Source organism: Ctenocephalides felis, unplaced genomic scaffold, assembly GCF_003426905.1.
Source record: "Ctenocephalides felis isolate EL2017-DRISC unplaced genomic scaffold, ASM342690v1 CF-g0.4_SCAFFOLD_01886, whole genome shotgun sequence".
Classification (NCBI taxonomy): Eukaryota; Metazoa; Arthropoda; class Insecta; order Siphonaptera; family Pulicidae; genus Ctenocephalides; species Ctenocephalides felis.
The window spans coordinates 127,790,571-127,806,847 of record NW_020538040.1 but is presented as its reverse complement, the minus strand read 5'-3'; the positions used below and the strand labels follow the sequence as shown (position 1 = coordinate 127,806,847).

At 27.7% G+C, this 16,277-nt stretch overlaps 2 protein-coding genes across 6 annotated transcripts; one reads left to right on the top strand and one right to left on the bottom strand.

Moving 5' to 3' along the window:
• Positions 1–2,428: 2,428 nt before the first annotated feature.
• LOC113378640 lies at positions 2,429–2,994 on the bottom strand. Its single transcript, XM_026619197.1, has 3 exons — positions 2,750–2,994; positions 2,561–2,684; positions 2,429–2,496 (listed from the first exon to the last, which is right to left on the bottom strand). Coding segments are annotated over exons 1-3 (321 nt in total). The 5' UTR covers positions 2,946–2,994; the 3' UTR covers positions 2,429–2,495.
• Positions 2,995–3,627: 633 nt separating this feature from the next.
• On the top strand, positions 3,628–15,985 carry LOC113374900 (protein bicaudal D-like). Of its 5 annotated transcripts, none has more exons than XM_026614861.1 (11): positions 3,628–3,982; positions 5,651–5,791; positions 6,448–6,672; positions 6,896–7,133; positions 7,449–7,633; positions 8,439–8,600; positions 14,084–14,257; positions 14,359–14,572; positions 14,640–14,861; positions 14,999–15,256; positions 15,442–15,985. In XM_026614861.1, exons 1-11 carry the CDS (start codon positions 3,773–3,775, stop codon positions 15,726–15,728), a joined length of 2,316 nt encoding a protein of 771 aa, XP_026470646.1. In that variant the 5' UTR covers positions 3,628–3,772; the 3' UTR covers positions 15,729–15,985. The 5 variants fall into 5 exon arrangements, with proteins under 5 accessions (XP_026470646.1, XP_026470645.1, XP_026470644.1 ...); XM_026614860.1 differs by having other exon boundaries at positions 7,446–7,633; XM_026614859.1 differs by having other exon boundaries at positions 7,437–7,633; positions 14,359–14,566.
• Positions 15,986–16,277: the final 292 nt, after the last annotated feature.

Sequence of the window (16,277 nt, the reverse complement as noted above, 5' to 3'; positions counted from 1 at the left end):
TCTTTTTTTAAAAAAATTGATTCTCTAAATATAATACCGTACATTAAACGTTTAATTTTTTTATTATATATTTTTGTGAAAACATATTTGTGATTTGTGAATTAGTTAAATATTTATCTTATATGAGTATATGTATTTTGTTCTCATTTCATTTATTCAAATGAATCAGGTTTATTTTTTATATATTATGTATTTATACAAATCTCATCTAGAATTACAACTAGGGGCAAATTTACGTACTACAGTCATAGACCTTATACAATACGTATACGCATTTATATAATGATAAATTATAAATTATATATTTATAATGGCATTAAAAATATGTATAATATTTAGAAACAATAATGTAATTAAATTCATACTTCAAATATGACATGATCGATTTGTTATTGTAATTAGCATTTAGAAACGAACTTTCATTAGAGAAATGAAGTAATTGCTGATTTATAAATTCTATAATATTTGTTCACACAGTGGATTATGTTAATTGTTATGTTAAACAACGCCTAAACAAATATTGTTTTTGCAACTTCACTAACTTGTAATTGTGTTTGAAGAACTTTATGTAATTAAAATTAACATACATTCATTGACTGTTCGATTTTTTTACTTTTTTACTGGCAATATAATCTCATTCTTTGAACAACTGTAATATCTGTATTGCCTAAAAAATACTTTCTATTTTAATAACTTCAAAGATTTATAGAAACTACGAATAATTTAGAAACTAACGGGGTGCATGGCATCGTGCCTTAAGGCAAATTGTTGGAACTTCTCGTACCGTAATTAAAAATTTTGATACGGAACCCAAAAAATTTACACACGCCGTGACTTCTCGGGGTGGCGAAAAAGTGCAAACACGTTGCCCAAACAAGATGGCGCTTGACAGGTTTGACAGACATCATTTGGTATTTTGATGGGTTTCATTTGCTCTCACGTGGTAGTCAAAGAAGGTTAGATTAGGAGGTTTCTTTCTTCTTATTTCATTTCTTTTTATTTCTAATAATAATGGTGCGTATCTGTGCCGTGAAATCATGCGCGTACAATAAGGGGAGTAAGCAAGTGGATAAGAAAGTGAAATTTTTTAAAATTCCGAAAGAAAATTCAAGAAGAGACAAGTGGCTTCGTTGGATAGATTCAGTGAAGTATGTACTCATAGTTGAATTATTATTGTTATTGTTATTGGCCATAATATTATAAATTTTATTAAAAATTTATTATAAATTTTTATTGTAGCAATTATATAAGTAATGTTTTGTAAGTACTTAATCTTATTTATTCATAGGTGCTGATTGGTTGCACTCCGGATGGTTTTATTTCTTTTGTAGGTGATGTGGGTTTGGGCAGAATAACAGATATCCAAATTACTGTTCCTTCGGGAATATTAAGTAAATTAGAACCTGGAGATGCTGTATTAGCTGACAAAGGTAAATTCATGAGTAAAGAAAGACATATATAGTTTCTAATTGTGCTTTATATTTAGGATTTCCATCAATTCGAACCGAGTTAGATAAATTAAGAAATATGGCTGTACTTGTGCATCCCCCATTTGTCCAAAATGGATTACTTCAGCCAGAAGACATCATTGAGACATATTCAATAGCTAGCGTGCGCATACATGTTGAACGGGTCATACAAAGGTTGAGAGTATTTAAAATTTTACATTATATGCCGAAGGATCTTAGATTATTAGCTGATAATATTATGTACGTATGTGCCATATTAGTAAATTTACAAACTCCCATTATCAAAGAGGAGGGAGATAAATAAAAATTCAAGAAAAAAAGTTCAAAAGGTTTTTGATTTATTTTATTATAAATTAGGGAATATGTGAATTGAAAATGTTGCTTTATATTCATTGAATACATATGTGTCATAATTCTTGGCTTAGAGTTCCTTGACTTTGAAAGTTTATATTGGATTTTTAATTTTATAAGTAATACAATTGTAAAGGCTTAAACATGCTATACATTCATTAAATACTTATGAACCATAACTCTTCTAGTTTTCCTATGGAATAGTTTAGTGGATGCTTTTAGTGAAAGTTTTTAAAGAATTTCTCCTCTAAACAAATTAATGTCCGTTATATAATCATGAACATTACCACTCAACTTCCGAGTGACTTTGAACATGGACAACGCTAATTTAATCTGAAATTAGAAAAACATATCAACAACCACTTAATGCTAGGGTTTTTTTTTTGTGAAGGGAGGTAAAAAAATAAGCAAGCAATGTGTTTTTTCTTTGTTTTTTTAATTGACAATTGATATTAATATTGTAGAAATTATAATATAAAGTCAAAACAACACGAAAATTAAAAATAACATAAAAAAAATACAAAATTCAAATAAAATTTATTTAAACTATTTATGGTAAACAAAAATACGTCAGATAGCAAAAATTAACTAATCGTACTTTTGAACAACGCTGAGCCCATGGCATGCCATTAATTGAATACAATGATGAACAGTTCTTGCATGTACCTAAAATAATCTAAAAGCAAAAACATTAAGAGAATTTAGGTACATTTAGGTAATACAAAATCATAAATAATTACCAATCTGTTGAAGATGCCCTTTCTACCAATATTGGCAAATACTGCTCAAAATAAAACAATTCTAGTTTCGGTACCAGATTTTGCAAAAACTCTTCATCCCTATATACTGTAACACAACAGCTTCCTAAAATGATAATTTGTTCAATTGCAAGCAATATATTCAATATGTAATAATAAAATAGAACATACCTGCAGGTGACCAAATAAATAAATCACACTCATACATACCGCACACATACAATGATATTTGGCACTGAGTGTAATAAGAATGTCCAGTGCATAACTTTAAATTGCCATTGATGTGTTGAAGGTATGGTACATTTACTATTCCATCCTCACTTACAATTGGTTTACTGTTGCAAGAAATTGGACACTTTACCTCCATTAATTTCTTCGCGAAATAACCATCAACCAGTTCTTAAAATTATATTTATCCTGACTGTAAATATAATACATATTAATAATTATAAACAAAATTAAAATTTTGAATTTCATTATTCTTACCTCTGTTATTGTAAATAAATAGAAGATCTATGAAGAGCAAATGTAAGATACTACAACAAATTTCTACTAACCTAAAAATGCACGTGTTAGACCAAAACAAATGTTTGCTAGAGCAATTGAAACTCTCAAATGAGTCATGTGATGATCATTCGCCATATTTGTTGGGCAACAAGTTGCACTGAAAATCCGCTAGAGGAGAGCTTGCCCGTTCCCTATTGTGTACACATTTGCGTTCTTTTATGTTCGTTCGTGTTCGTTCATTAAGGTGCGTCCACACCTAACGAACGAACATGATGAATAATATGCGCAGATTAAAAATTTCTAACAAAAGTGACCCACGCGCATGTCAAAATCCATGTTCGTTCGTGCTCGTTCGCTAGGTGTGGGCGCACCTTTAGGTGAGGCGCACCCGGCGCACCCATATACTCTTCTTTTATCTATGGTTTAATCTATGGCTTCACTACGCGACTGTCAATTGCTATTGCTATCCATTCGCTGTCGTTTCTATGGCACTTCCCAACCACCCATGATTTTTCACTGTTCACTGTTAGGTGTGTGGAGTATTGTAGTGTGTAAGTGTAGTATTTATATGGAATTTGATGGTATGAAATGACTTACATGATGACTGCCTTGAAAAATCTGTGACTTACAATTAATAAAAATGGTAACAGATATAAATTGGAAATTATAGCATAAAAATAAGTCAAAATGACTAGTGTTAACGAACAACTGGTTAATAATTTGCGAGTTGAAATCGAAAGGTTGACTCGCGAGTTAGACCAAGCAAGTAGCGAAAAAGTACAATCTGCTCAATACGGACTTGTTTTATTAGAAGAAAAAAGTTCATTGCAAAATAAATGTGAGGAATTAGAGACCTTGTACGAAAACACCAGGCATGAACTCGAAATTGCACAAGAGGTCTGTAATAAATGAATATTTTAACCACACAGGATGAAATTATTTTATATATATTTATATATATATATATATATATATATATATATATATATAAACCTTAATTTGTTAAAAATGTAAATTAATACACATTTAGTAATTCTAATAATTACAGTCTCTATATAATCTGGACACATGACAATTATTACTTTGCACTATCTCTCATTTAATTAGTTTTTGCATGTTGCTTTTACATGTTGATCTAACTTGTGAATAATCCGAATTATTTTATGAAAGTGACACAATTTATATAAGCAGTGCAAGCAATATGTTTTTGTAATAATTTATTTGCAAATTACTTAAATATATGGTTTAAATCTTACCTATAACTTCATGTAAATTTGAAGAGAAGTTTGTGCAAATTTATGCTCAATTGTTCATAATTTATATTACACACTCGTAAAATTTATATATTGGCTTTCTTTTTTATTAATGAATTATAAATGCACTTCATATTTTTTATAATTGAAATGATTATATCTCGTCACAAGCCAATCATTATTACATCATGGTAATTCTGTATGCAAAATTTGTCATTTAATTTATTTTAGTCACATTTTGCTTTTACTTGAATTCCGTACTTAATTAGTGAGTATAAACAGTGAATTTACAACGTTCCATGGAACTAATATAATTTATTGAAGCACTAGTACAGTGAGATTTATTTAGTTATCAATTCATTACTGTATAAACCTTTCTTACAATAATACCATATTGCAAATATTTAAGAAATTCATAATTAAAGACAATTTATTTTCATTTGCAGTTAACTAACTTTTCAAAAATGAATTGGTATTGAATAACATAAATATTTTTAAAAAGTTTGTGAAAACCGCCAATCTATTTTTTAAATAATATAAGATTTAAGTTTAAACATCATTATGGGTACTTTCAAAAAGAATTGATGGGATTAATTGACATTAATTAGAAATAGATGTAGGTACTTTGTAAAATTAAAAATTGGTTGATGTTAATTTATGATCTCTATGTCGTTCAATTGCTTCAATTTAAATATCAGTAAATCTTGAAACTTCATATTAACATTAAATTTTTCTAATATGGTATCATATATAAAGATGATTTATGAAGCAATATTTGAAGAGAATTGAGCGGTGAAAAAAGTAATAGTCATAATGTACAAACCGATGTGGTAATTGGTATTTTTGGTAATGCTATTTGCAATGTAAATTCTATCTTTCGTGAATGTAAATATTAGCTTATCTGTTTTTTCAACTACAAGAATATTTTAAAATGTTTGATATTTTCAAACATGATTGTTTAATTATGACTAATGTTTTGAAATATTTGTACTAGTTTAGCTATGTTAATGACAATTAACATAGTTCCTATATAGATATATATATACATATATAAATATATATATATATATATATATATATATATATATATATATATATATATATGTATATATATATATATATATATATGTATATGTATATGTATATATATATATATGTATATGTATATGTATATAAAATGTAAGGAAAGATCATAATTAATTTTTGGTTCACTACCAAAAATATGAAAAATTACAATTACACTTAATTAGTTTCATTGATTTTTATCAATGCTTAAGAATGCTTGATTAGTTTATTTATTTGTAAATTTTAGGCTCTTACTAAATATCACACATCACAAAAAGAAACCAATAAATCAGGCATCGAACAGGAAGATGCTTTGCTCAATGAAACAGCAGCTCTGGAAACAAGTCTTAATCTTCAAATATTGGAATTGGAAAATGAGACTAAACAGGTGATACAAAAATGATATTTGTTTCAAAATATATTAAATATTATCTATATCTATGCATACAAGAAACATACCAAATTTAAATAATAATGCCATTAAATTAATTATTCTACTCTAAATTGCAAAGAGGTTATTGAATTGGTGACTTTGATTTGAAATACAAGGAATTAAAAAAAAAAAACTGTAAATTGTATTTTCTTTAATATTAAATAGTATATGAAGAAGTATGTTTACATTAACATACAGTAGAACCTCAAATAACCGGACTAATTGTTGTCGATAGGCATCTGGATAATCGAAAATTCGGATAATCCGATGTATGAATAATAGTGATGTGTATTTATCAAAAATAACAAATACATACATAGATATCAACGAAATTCAGTGTTTAATAAGAAATTAATATTTCCTTATGTTATTTTATGTTTAATATACGATTTGTTTCCAAATTGCTATTTTTTCAAATTGTTACTTTTTGTCATCTATTTTATAGTCAATTATGACAGTTTTTTAAATCTTGTGCAACTCTTGTGAATTCTTGAAAACTTGTAGATTATGAATTAAATATTTCCAGTTGCTGAATAAAATTTTAATATGTTTTGTGCTCTCTAAAATTAAATTTATTATGATTGTTTTACATGTTTATTTCTTTCCTGCAGTTAAGGCATGAATTGGACCGAGTGGTTGCCGAAAGGGATCGGATGCTACAAGAGAATTGTGATATTGGTAAGGATAAAGCTGAAAGGGAAAATGAGAGGGCCAAATTAAAAAGTGAATTGCGAGATATGAAATATAGAGAAACACGCATGCTGGCTGATTATTCTGAGCTTGAAGAAGAGAACATTAGTTTGCAGAAGCAAGTATCTATGTTAAAATCATCACAGGTCAGTCTACTTTATTATATTATTTTTTTCTTTTATCTATTTATATATATATATATATATATATATATATATATATATATTTAGGTTTTGTAGGTTTACATTAATGTACAAAAAATGATATTTAAATTATTAATGCTATTATTTGCCTTAAACTTGATGTTTTGTCCTAATTGACCATCAAATTTTAATAGTAATATTTTATTTATAAAAAATATTTTGTCAGGTTGAATTTGAAGGGACTAAGCATGAAATAAGACGTCTTCAGGAAAATGAAGAATTTTTGAATTCACAAGTTGAAGATTTAGGACATTTGAAGAAAATAGCTGAAAAACAAATGGAAGAAGCTTTGCAAGCTTTACAGGCTGAACGTGAAGCAAAATATGCATTGAAGAAAGAATTAGACCAACATCTCAACAGAGAGAGCATGTACAATATAAGCAATTTAGCTTATAGTATCAGAGGTACGTTAGTTAATGCTTGTAGTTAATATAAATTTGTTGAATTATTTATCTAAATTTTACATCAAAACATTTATATAAATTTTTCTTAGAAGGGTTAAATGGTCAAAGAGTATGTATGTATATTTGTGAAGATAATGTTTATTTTGGAACAGTTTCAGTATTCCAACTTTGATACCATAATATTTTAATTTCTGGGTAGAAAAATGCATGTTTTATATGCCATGCTTAAAATGCTAAACAGCATTCAATCTCAGTTATAATTTAGTATTTATTGCCTAGTTGAGTGCATTTTATTAATGTAAGGTATATCAGAAGATCAGCAGATGGTGAGTGATGGAGAGGACGATATGCCTGTTTTGAAACGCATCGAAGCTGATTTATCGGGATCTGGTGATGATCTTGCTTCTCCTGGTGGAAAACAAGTGGATTTGTTCTCAGAAATTCATTTGAATGAATTAAAGAAACTTGAAAAGCAATTAGAACTTGTGGAAACCGAAAAGGTAATTTTTTTTTTTAGTTATGTGTCAACTGGTGGTAGTAATGAATTGGTGAACATTTGTAAAAACGAAATAACAAATAAGACACTGAGTTACATTTTTTTATATAAGTGTAATAGTGTAAAATTTTAATTTATGCTGATATGAGACAAACTATGGTCTGAAATATTTGTAACTATAACAATAACAATTACCTTGAAGTTGCAGATATAGAATTCCTTAGTTTGATATTTCTTAATTCTTACAATTATATTTATATATTTAGAAAACAAATTAAAAGCTAAAATTAACATGATTTTGAATTTAATGTATTTTAGCCTTTATTGTGTTACTTTTAGGTTTTTTGAATTTATTAGTTATTATTAGTTCCATAAAACTATAAAGTATTTTACCATTTTACAAACCAGTGTCAATATTTGACCTTTTGATGGAACTTCAAAACACATTAGTAAATTTTCTTTGAAAGGAGGGCCTTTCAAAATCAACCAATTATGAAAATTTTAAATTTGTAGTTTTACAATTAATCTTAATTTTAGAAAACTTAGACATACATACCATATACACGAAACCTTGAATAAACTAATTGATTCTTTTAAAAATATCTTAAATTATTCGGCGGGATTTAAGCGCCTGAACTGCATACGTTTTTTGTTACTTCTCATTTTTGTTGTTGTTTTTGTAATTTTCTAATAATTGATACATCCAAGTTGGATTTGTAATTTGCGAAGATTGTAGCAAACTGCTCACAAATTTATATTTCTGTATTATAATGTAAAATTGATTGTCATTCATGTATTTTTTGTAATAGATTTCATTGACTGGCAATCTTAGAGAATCACAAAAAATTGTAGAAAGGTGCCAAGGTGACTTACAAGGATTTATGGCAAAAGTTTTACAATTAGCTGCTCAAGTGGATTCCTTAAGTCATTTGCGACATAAAACGGAAAAGGCTGTAGAAAATACTAATAAGGTATTTTTTAATAAAAAATGTGTTAATCATTTCTACTTTGCTATAGTAGTAGTAACTTATAATATAAAAATATATCTGATTGTTTCAGCTTGGATCATTATATTACACCTAAGTCTGTTTTTACACGGTCTTTTTGTACACGGTTTTGATATAACACGGTTTGAAAATTGAATATTTTTAATTTTTTTACACGATTTTATTCCATTTAGCACGATTTGAAATTTTATGTACTTAAATGTTTTTTGTCAAATTTAATTTTTGCGAAGTATGTTCATATCACAAAAAAGTATTTATGAAAGAAAAAAGTCCGAAACCATCGATAGTATCGATAGTTTGCGAACACTAGCTTAAAGATTTAAGTGAACTCCCCTTTAGCGCGTAACAAACAATTTTTACTGGTAAAGCATATGTGAATAGCACTAATTTAATTCTTGTTCTTAAAAATTCTTGTTTTTCACCAATTTTAATAGGTTTTAGAGATTAAGAACAAATCACCCATTTTTGTATAAGATCAATGTCTTTTTTTATACGTTTTTTTTTTTACACGGATTCTTCTGGAACCAATCTCCGTGTAAAAACAGACTTAGGTGTATTTATATTTCTTAGTTGAATTTAAACATTATTACTAAGTCATATAATATATATACACATTACTTAAAACAATTGCATATTATCTTTTTTTTAAATTATATAGTATACTATATATATATATATATATATATATATATATATATATATATATATATATATATATACCGACAGTAAATAGCATCACCTCCGTGCATATGTATACTACTGCAGAATGAGCTGACTAGCCGAAAATCACGTATATAGGTCGATTTGCTCGTTGACAAGCCAATGTTCACATAAACAAAAAATGTTTATTTTATTGTCATGGACAACTTTTGTTAATGCCTCCGTTTTATTGGATAAACATTGAATGTTGAAGGACATTATATATTAAACCAGTTTAACAATTTTTCTTCGTTTTTTCTCCCAGATGAAATAAAAAACGGTCCACACAGACTCCTTTTGGCCAAACATCCGGAGATTTTATTCTTTCCAATTCACTCTCTGCAACGGATACTTTGAAAGAGGCATATGTTTTCGGATGTTTAGAAGCCATTTTCTCACATTCAATATTTTTGAAGTTTTTCTCATTTAAATAATTTTTTAGAGTTTTCGTCGATGTTTCCGGTGCCAGGCGAAACACATGCAAGTGAGCCTTCCTCACAACTCCCGCGAGTGTAGTGCTCACATTTGTTCCTTCTATGGCTTTGTTTTTTCATTTCGGCGACTTCTTTTTCTGGACCAAAGTCCAGTTTCCATCGTCATTTGCTTTAATTGATTGTTGTTCAGCTTGGGTCGATTGATTAGGCAGCTCCGTGTTGGCAACCGCATCTCGGAATGTTTCGCTTCTATGCTTGTCTAATTCCTTTAAAGCAGTTGCTACTGCAACACTCACCTGTTCTTTTGAGACCTTATTAGCATTGGCACTGTTTTTATTGGTAGATTTATGTTTAGGCTTCTTAGATGCTGCTTTCTCAGTATTACTATCAATATTGGGTGCAGCTGATGAAACTTCTTTATTCTTTTCATTTGGCTTTAATAATTGCAGCATCTTAATTTTTTCTTCAAGATTCTGAATTATGTATTCCTTATCCTTTATTATTGTCATTTTATCATCTATTATGGTATTTTTGTCGGTAATTGTTTGTTTTAAGTTGTTAATAGTATCCATATGTTTGTCACTCGACACTTCACTGCTCACCTCACAGCACTGTATCAAATTTCCAACAATGAATTTAAAACCTTTTCTTGTGGCACAACTCACAAGGTAAATTTTGCCACAGTTCTTACAAACACCCACACTTGCAGAAGGTTTTGTTTCACAGCAGTTGTAGGTTTTTTTGGAATCCGATTCCAAAATATTTAATTGTGTCAGAGACATTACGACACTTCAAAAAACACGTCCGCACGGTTCGCATATATATATATATATATATATATATATATATACTAGCAAACCGGGCGAACTTCGTTTCACCACCAGATGGTTTCATTTTATTTCACATTTTGTTTGGTGATTAAAAGATGAAGAAAAAATTGCCTGCTGTTGAAATTGAATAAAAAAATTGCACAATACACGTAATTGATTTGGTGGTTTCCAATTGAAATGTTAGGAAACGAATAACTTATTTTTTTACTTTTTTGCACACTTTCACAGTAAACACAATGCCGATTTGTCACATGAAATTAACTGAGCAGAGAACAATGAGTAGCTGTCAAATAAATGAATAGCAGTCAAACAAAAAATATTAGTTTGTAGTACATGCTAAGTATCAGAGATAACGCTGTGTGTGAAAAAAGAAAAAACGTTTTCCGCTTTTCTGTTGAATTTTTTCTTCAATTTTCTTTTCTATAAACCTCACGGTGCCCGAATCCTTTCCAACGAATGCAAAATCGTCGAAATCGGTTTGTGCGTTCTGAAGTCATATCGTCAGGAAGGAAAACCCGACTTATTTTTATATAATAGATAATATATATACACATTACTTAAAACAATTGCATATTATCTTTTTTTTTAAATTATATAGTATAGTATATATTATATATATATATATATATATATATATATATATATATATATATGTATGTATATATATATATATATAATTTGTTCATTTATAATTATTTAATATAAAAATACATGCTTGGATATAAATTAAAAATTATATATAATTTGATAAAAATAAGTATAATTTGAATATAAATAAAAGATAAAGAATTATATATAACATGAAGAATTATCATAAAAGTGGTCATTAAATAAAAAAATAAGGAATAATTTTATGATATCTATATTATATCAAATTCTATATTATTTTTAATAGTATAAAAAAGTCAAATTATTGGATGGATCTGTTGATGGATGTTCATAGTTAATAGTATTTATAATAATATGATGGTATTATTAAAACTATTTATTATAAATATATTTTTTAATAAATTTTTTTTATAATTTCATAATTTTTATAAAGGGTATGGGCGTGTTTCCATACAGAATTGGCCCCACCCTGGTATTTAAATAATTTTGATGCCATTTTATAGGTATTTTCGAGAAAATCCGATATACCAAATTTCAAATCCGTAGCTCATCATTTGGCCGAGATATCATTGAAAATGTGTGAAAGTGGCCCCTTTTTTCAAAGTCGTTTTTTGTCGCAACTGTAAAAGATATTGACAAACTAATAACGGAATCCTATTCGCATCGGTGTGTACTATATTATTAATAATAAATATTGCTCAATAATTATTTTTTAGTGCATGAAAAAGTGAAAATAATTTTTTGTTTTGAATTTTCGGGTAGTGCGGTTGTTTGGACTAATTTTTAATTAATTAATTTTCTTTTAGTGTGCAAAATTTTGTTTTATTTCATGTGGTAGAACACATTCAAAACTAGAAAAAACCTGAGCAAGTACACGCTCGCGCTCATATAACACCCGTGTAAGTCGTCTCTCGTTCGCAACGACTAGCAACAGCATTGCTCGCCGCGCGCCCTGATAAATTAAAACATTTCTAATAAAACACAAGATATTATATATGTATAATAATAACTATTATTTTATATAATCAAACATATATTATTTATATATTGCACAAGTATATTGTATGATTTAATCATCATTAATAATTAAGTAATTAATTATTACTTGTTAATTAATTATTAATTATTAATTAATTATTAATTACTATTAATTATTAATTATCACTAAATAATAAAAAAATAAATTGATAAAAAATATACATAATAATAGTATATCAGTATATGATTTCTATTCATGCTACAGCAATGTATAGAAATGCAAGTATACTAAGTTAGTCTGAAAATATATTAAATAATATCTTGAAGTTTTTTTTAAATTAATTAATATATAAAAATTTATTGAATAGAATATCTCTACCTATAAATACTCATAATAATTGTTGAACTACTATACTATACTACTATTAAAAATTTATTGAATAGAATATCTCTACCTATAAATACTCATAATAATTGTTGAACTACTATACTATTGTGTATCATCCTTAATTAAAACGATAACAAAATGCAGACAGCATAAAATTAATACAATTTTGGAATTTAACTAATCACGAAGTTTTCGATAATTATTAAATAAATAATGATTTTTTTTAATTTTTGTGTAGTATTTGGAGAACCTTACACTTTTGTACTAGATTTTGATTTTGCACTTTTCTTATATTTTAGTGACAATTTAATTTGAATAGTGTATAATTTAGTTATTACTATATCGTTTTAATTAAGGATGATACACAATAGTATAGTAGTTCAACAATTATTATGAGTATTTATAGGTAGAGATATTCTATTCAATAAATTTTTATATATTAATTAATTTAAAAAAAACTTCAAGATATTATTTAATATATTTTCAGACTAACTTAGTATACTTGCATTTCTATACATTGCTGTAGCATGAATAGAAATCATATACTGATATACTATTATTATGTATATTTTTTATCAATTTATTTTTTCATTATTTAGTGATAATTAATAATTAATAGTAATTAATAATTAATTAATAATTAATAATTAATTAACAAGTAATAATTAATTACTTAATTATTAATGATGATTAAATCATACAATATACTTGTGCAATATATAAATAATATATGTTTGATTATATAAAATAATAGTTATTATTATACATATATAATATCTTGTGTTTTATTAGAAATGTTTTAAATTATCAGGGCGCGCGGCGAGCAATGCTGTTGCTAGTCGTTGCGAACGAGAGACGACTTACACGGGTGTTATATGAGCGCGAGCGTGTACTTGCTCAGGTTTTTTCTAGTTTTGAATGTGTTCTACCACATGAAATAAAACAAAATTTTGCACACTAAAAGAAAATTCGATAGCCTTTCTAATGATGCTAATTAAAAATTAGTCCAAACAACCGCACTACCCGAAAATTCAAAACAAAAAATTATTTTCACTTTTTCATGCACTAAAAAATAATTATTGAACAATATTTATTATTAATAATATAGTACACACCGATGCGAATAGGATTCCGTTATTAGTTTGTCAATATCTTTTACAGTTGCGACAAAAAACGACTTTGAAAAAAGGGGCCACTTTCACACATTTTCAATGATATCTCGACCAAATGATGAGCTACGGATTTGAAATTTGGTATATCGGATTTTCTCGAAAATACCTATAAAATGGCATCAAAATTATTTAAATACCAGGGTGGGGCCAATTCTGTATGGAAACACGCCCATACCCTTTATAATTTTTGTGTCTACTAATTTTAGGGTGCTAGTATTTTTAATAATATGATGGTATTATTAAAACTATTTATTATAAATATATTTTTTAATAAATGTTTTTTATAATTTCATAATTTTTATAAATTTATAATTTCTTTTGTGTCTACTAATTTTAGGGTGCTATTGCTGAGAAATTGTCCATAGCAGTCAACCAGTACCAGCAATTCTTTAAGCTGTCAGCTCAGGAAATAGATGAACTTAAAAACAATTTTAAAGATTTAGAAAATGACCTGCATTGCAGCGATGCAATGGTTTTACTCAGGACAGAAATAACCAATCTTAAAAACAAGGTAAATATTCGTTTTATCAATATTGAATTCAATAATTGTAATAATTCAATTATATTGCTATTCCAAATGATGTTGCAAATATTACATTTATATTTCTGCAGTTGCTGGATGTTGAACAACACAGTTCAGATTTAGAATCTGATATACGACTATTAGGTAAACTTGCTGGTGAAGCCGGAAGTTCTTTGGAAACTGCCCAAAATGACTTACTTGCCGTTTCTGATGAATTAGCACAGCTGTATTATCATGTTTGTACAGTTAATGGTGAAACGCCTAACAGAATAGTATTGGATCATGAAAAAGCGCCTGGTACATGTCTGTTTAATTTGTTTTTATCTATTATCTTAATTTAGCGATTTATTAAGAGTATTTCATATTGCAGCTTCTGAAGATAATGCTGAATTGAATGTCAGTAGGATTGAATTGTTGCGTAGCCAACTCAAGACATACATTCCTGGTAATGATTTAGAATACTTATCCGATGCGACAGATCTGTCTAAACATATTTCTATAATCTTGGATCAGATGAAACATTTAAGGAATTCAGTTGAAAGCACAATTGAAATGTCTAAAATCAAAGGAGTTCGGGCCAATGCTTCTGATGGTTTGTCAAGTTGTTTTAAAATATTTTTAAGATTAAATTATGCATTAAATGCATTTTTGTTAAAACTGTATGTGCAGTTAAATTGTGGTGTTTTGTTAGGTGACATATTTTTATCTAAAAAATTCTATTATTTTCAGCAAATAATGAAGATAATAAAGAAGCAGAAGTTGTGGAACTTCAAGAACAAATAATAAAACTTAAATCATTACTGTCAACAAAACGGGAACAAATAGCAACCTTGAGAACAGTATTGAAATCAAATAAAAATACTGCTGAAGTATTGTTAACCAATTTGAAATCTAAATATGAGAATGAGAAGACGATTGTTTCTGAAACAATGATGAAGCTCAGGAATGAGTTGCGAGTTCTGAAAGAGGATGCAGCAACATTTTCAAGTAAATTATTTAATTTAACAATATTTTCAAGTAAAATGAATTAACTTAAACACTCTTCTCTTTGAAAAGAGATTAGTGATTATGTCATTACTTATTTCAGGAAATTGTGAAAATCATTGCTTTTAAAATATTAAAGTTGTGATCTAATTAGGTCTAATTATTGATTGATGTCTTTTAATGTTTAGGTTTGAGAGCAATGTTTGGTGCACGCTGTGAAGAATATGTGACCACCGTTGACGAATTACAGCGACAACTGACAGCTGCAGAAGAAGAAAAAAAGACTCTCAACCAATTATTACGACTAGCTGTTCAACAAAAACTCATGGTCAATCAAAGGTTAGAAGAGTTAGAAATGGATAGAGAATTACGAAATGCTCGTAGACATAATAATGCTTCTAATGTCGGCGGACGCGGAGCCAAAACCTCATTTCCTAGAGCAGGTCGCAGTCATTCTGGCAGGGAATTTTTTTAGCCAAGACATGAGCCTGTGCGATGCGTAATAGCTCTAGTCAATACATTATGGAAGCTATGAAATGTACATATTAACAGCTTACATAGTTTGATTCATAAATTTGTTGTGGTGAGTTTCCGGTAGGTAATGACAACTTATTCATAAATCCATAATTTTTTATTTTACTGTAGTAATACATATAAATTACTAACACCTGCTTCTTTTATATATTTGCAAACTATCTTGCTTTTAGTTGGTTTCAATGCTGCAAATACGGCTTTTTGTTTTATTATACCATACATATAAAAATTTATATAATGCAGTTTTTATGGTATTAGTTTTTCTAAGGAAATGAACAATCTTGCATCTAAATTTGAAAGATGATTTGCATGTATAATTGATCTGACATTTATACATATATTTATTTGTCCTTTATTTATTATATCCTTTATTAGCTAAAAATTGCCAATTTTTTATGATTATTTAATTTGAATTGTCATTACTACTAAATCTTTTAAATGCCAATAGCCCTGAAATTTATTGAAAAAAAAATAGGTAGCTTTATTATCT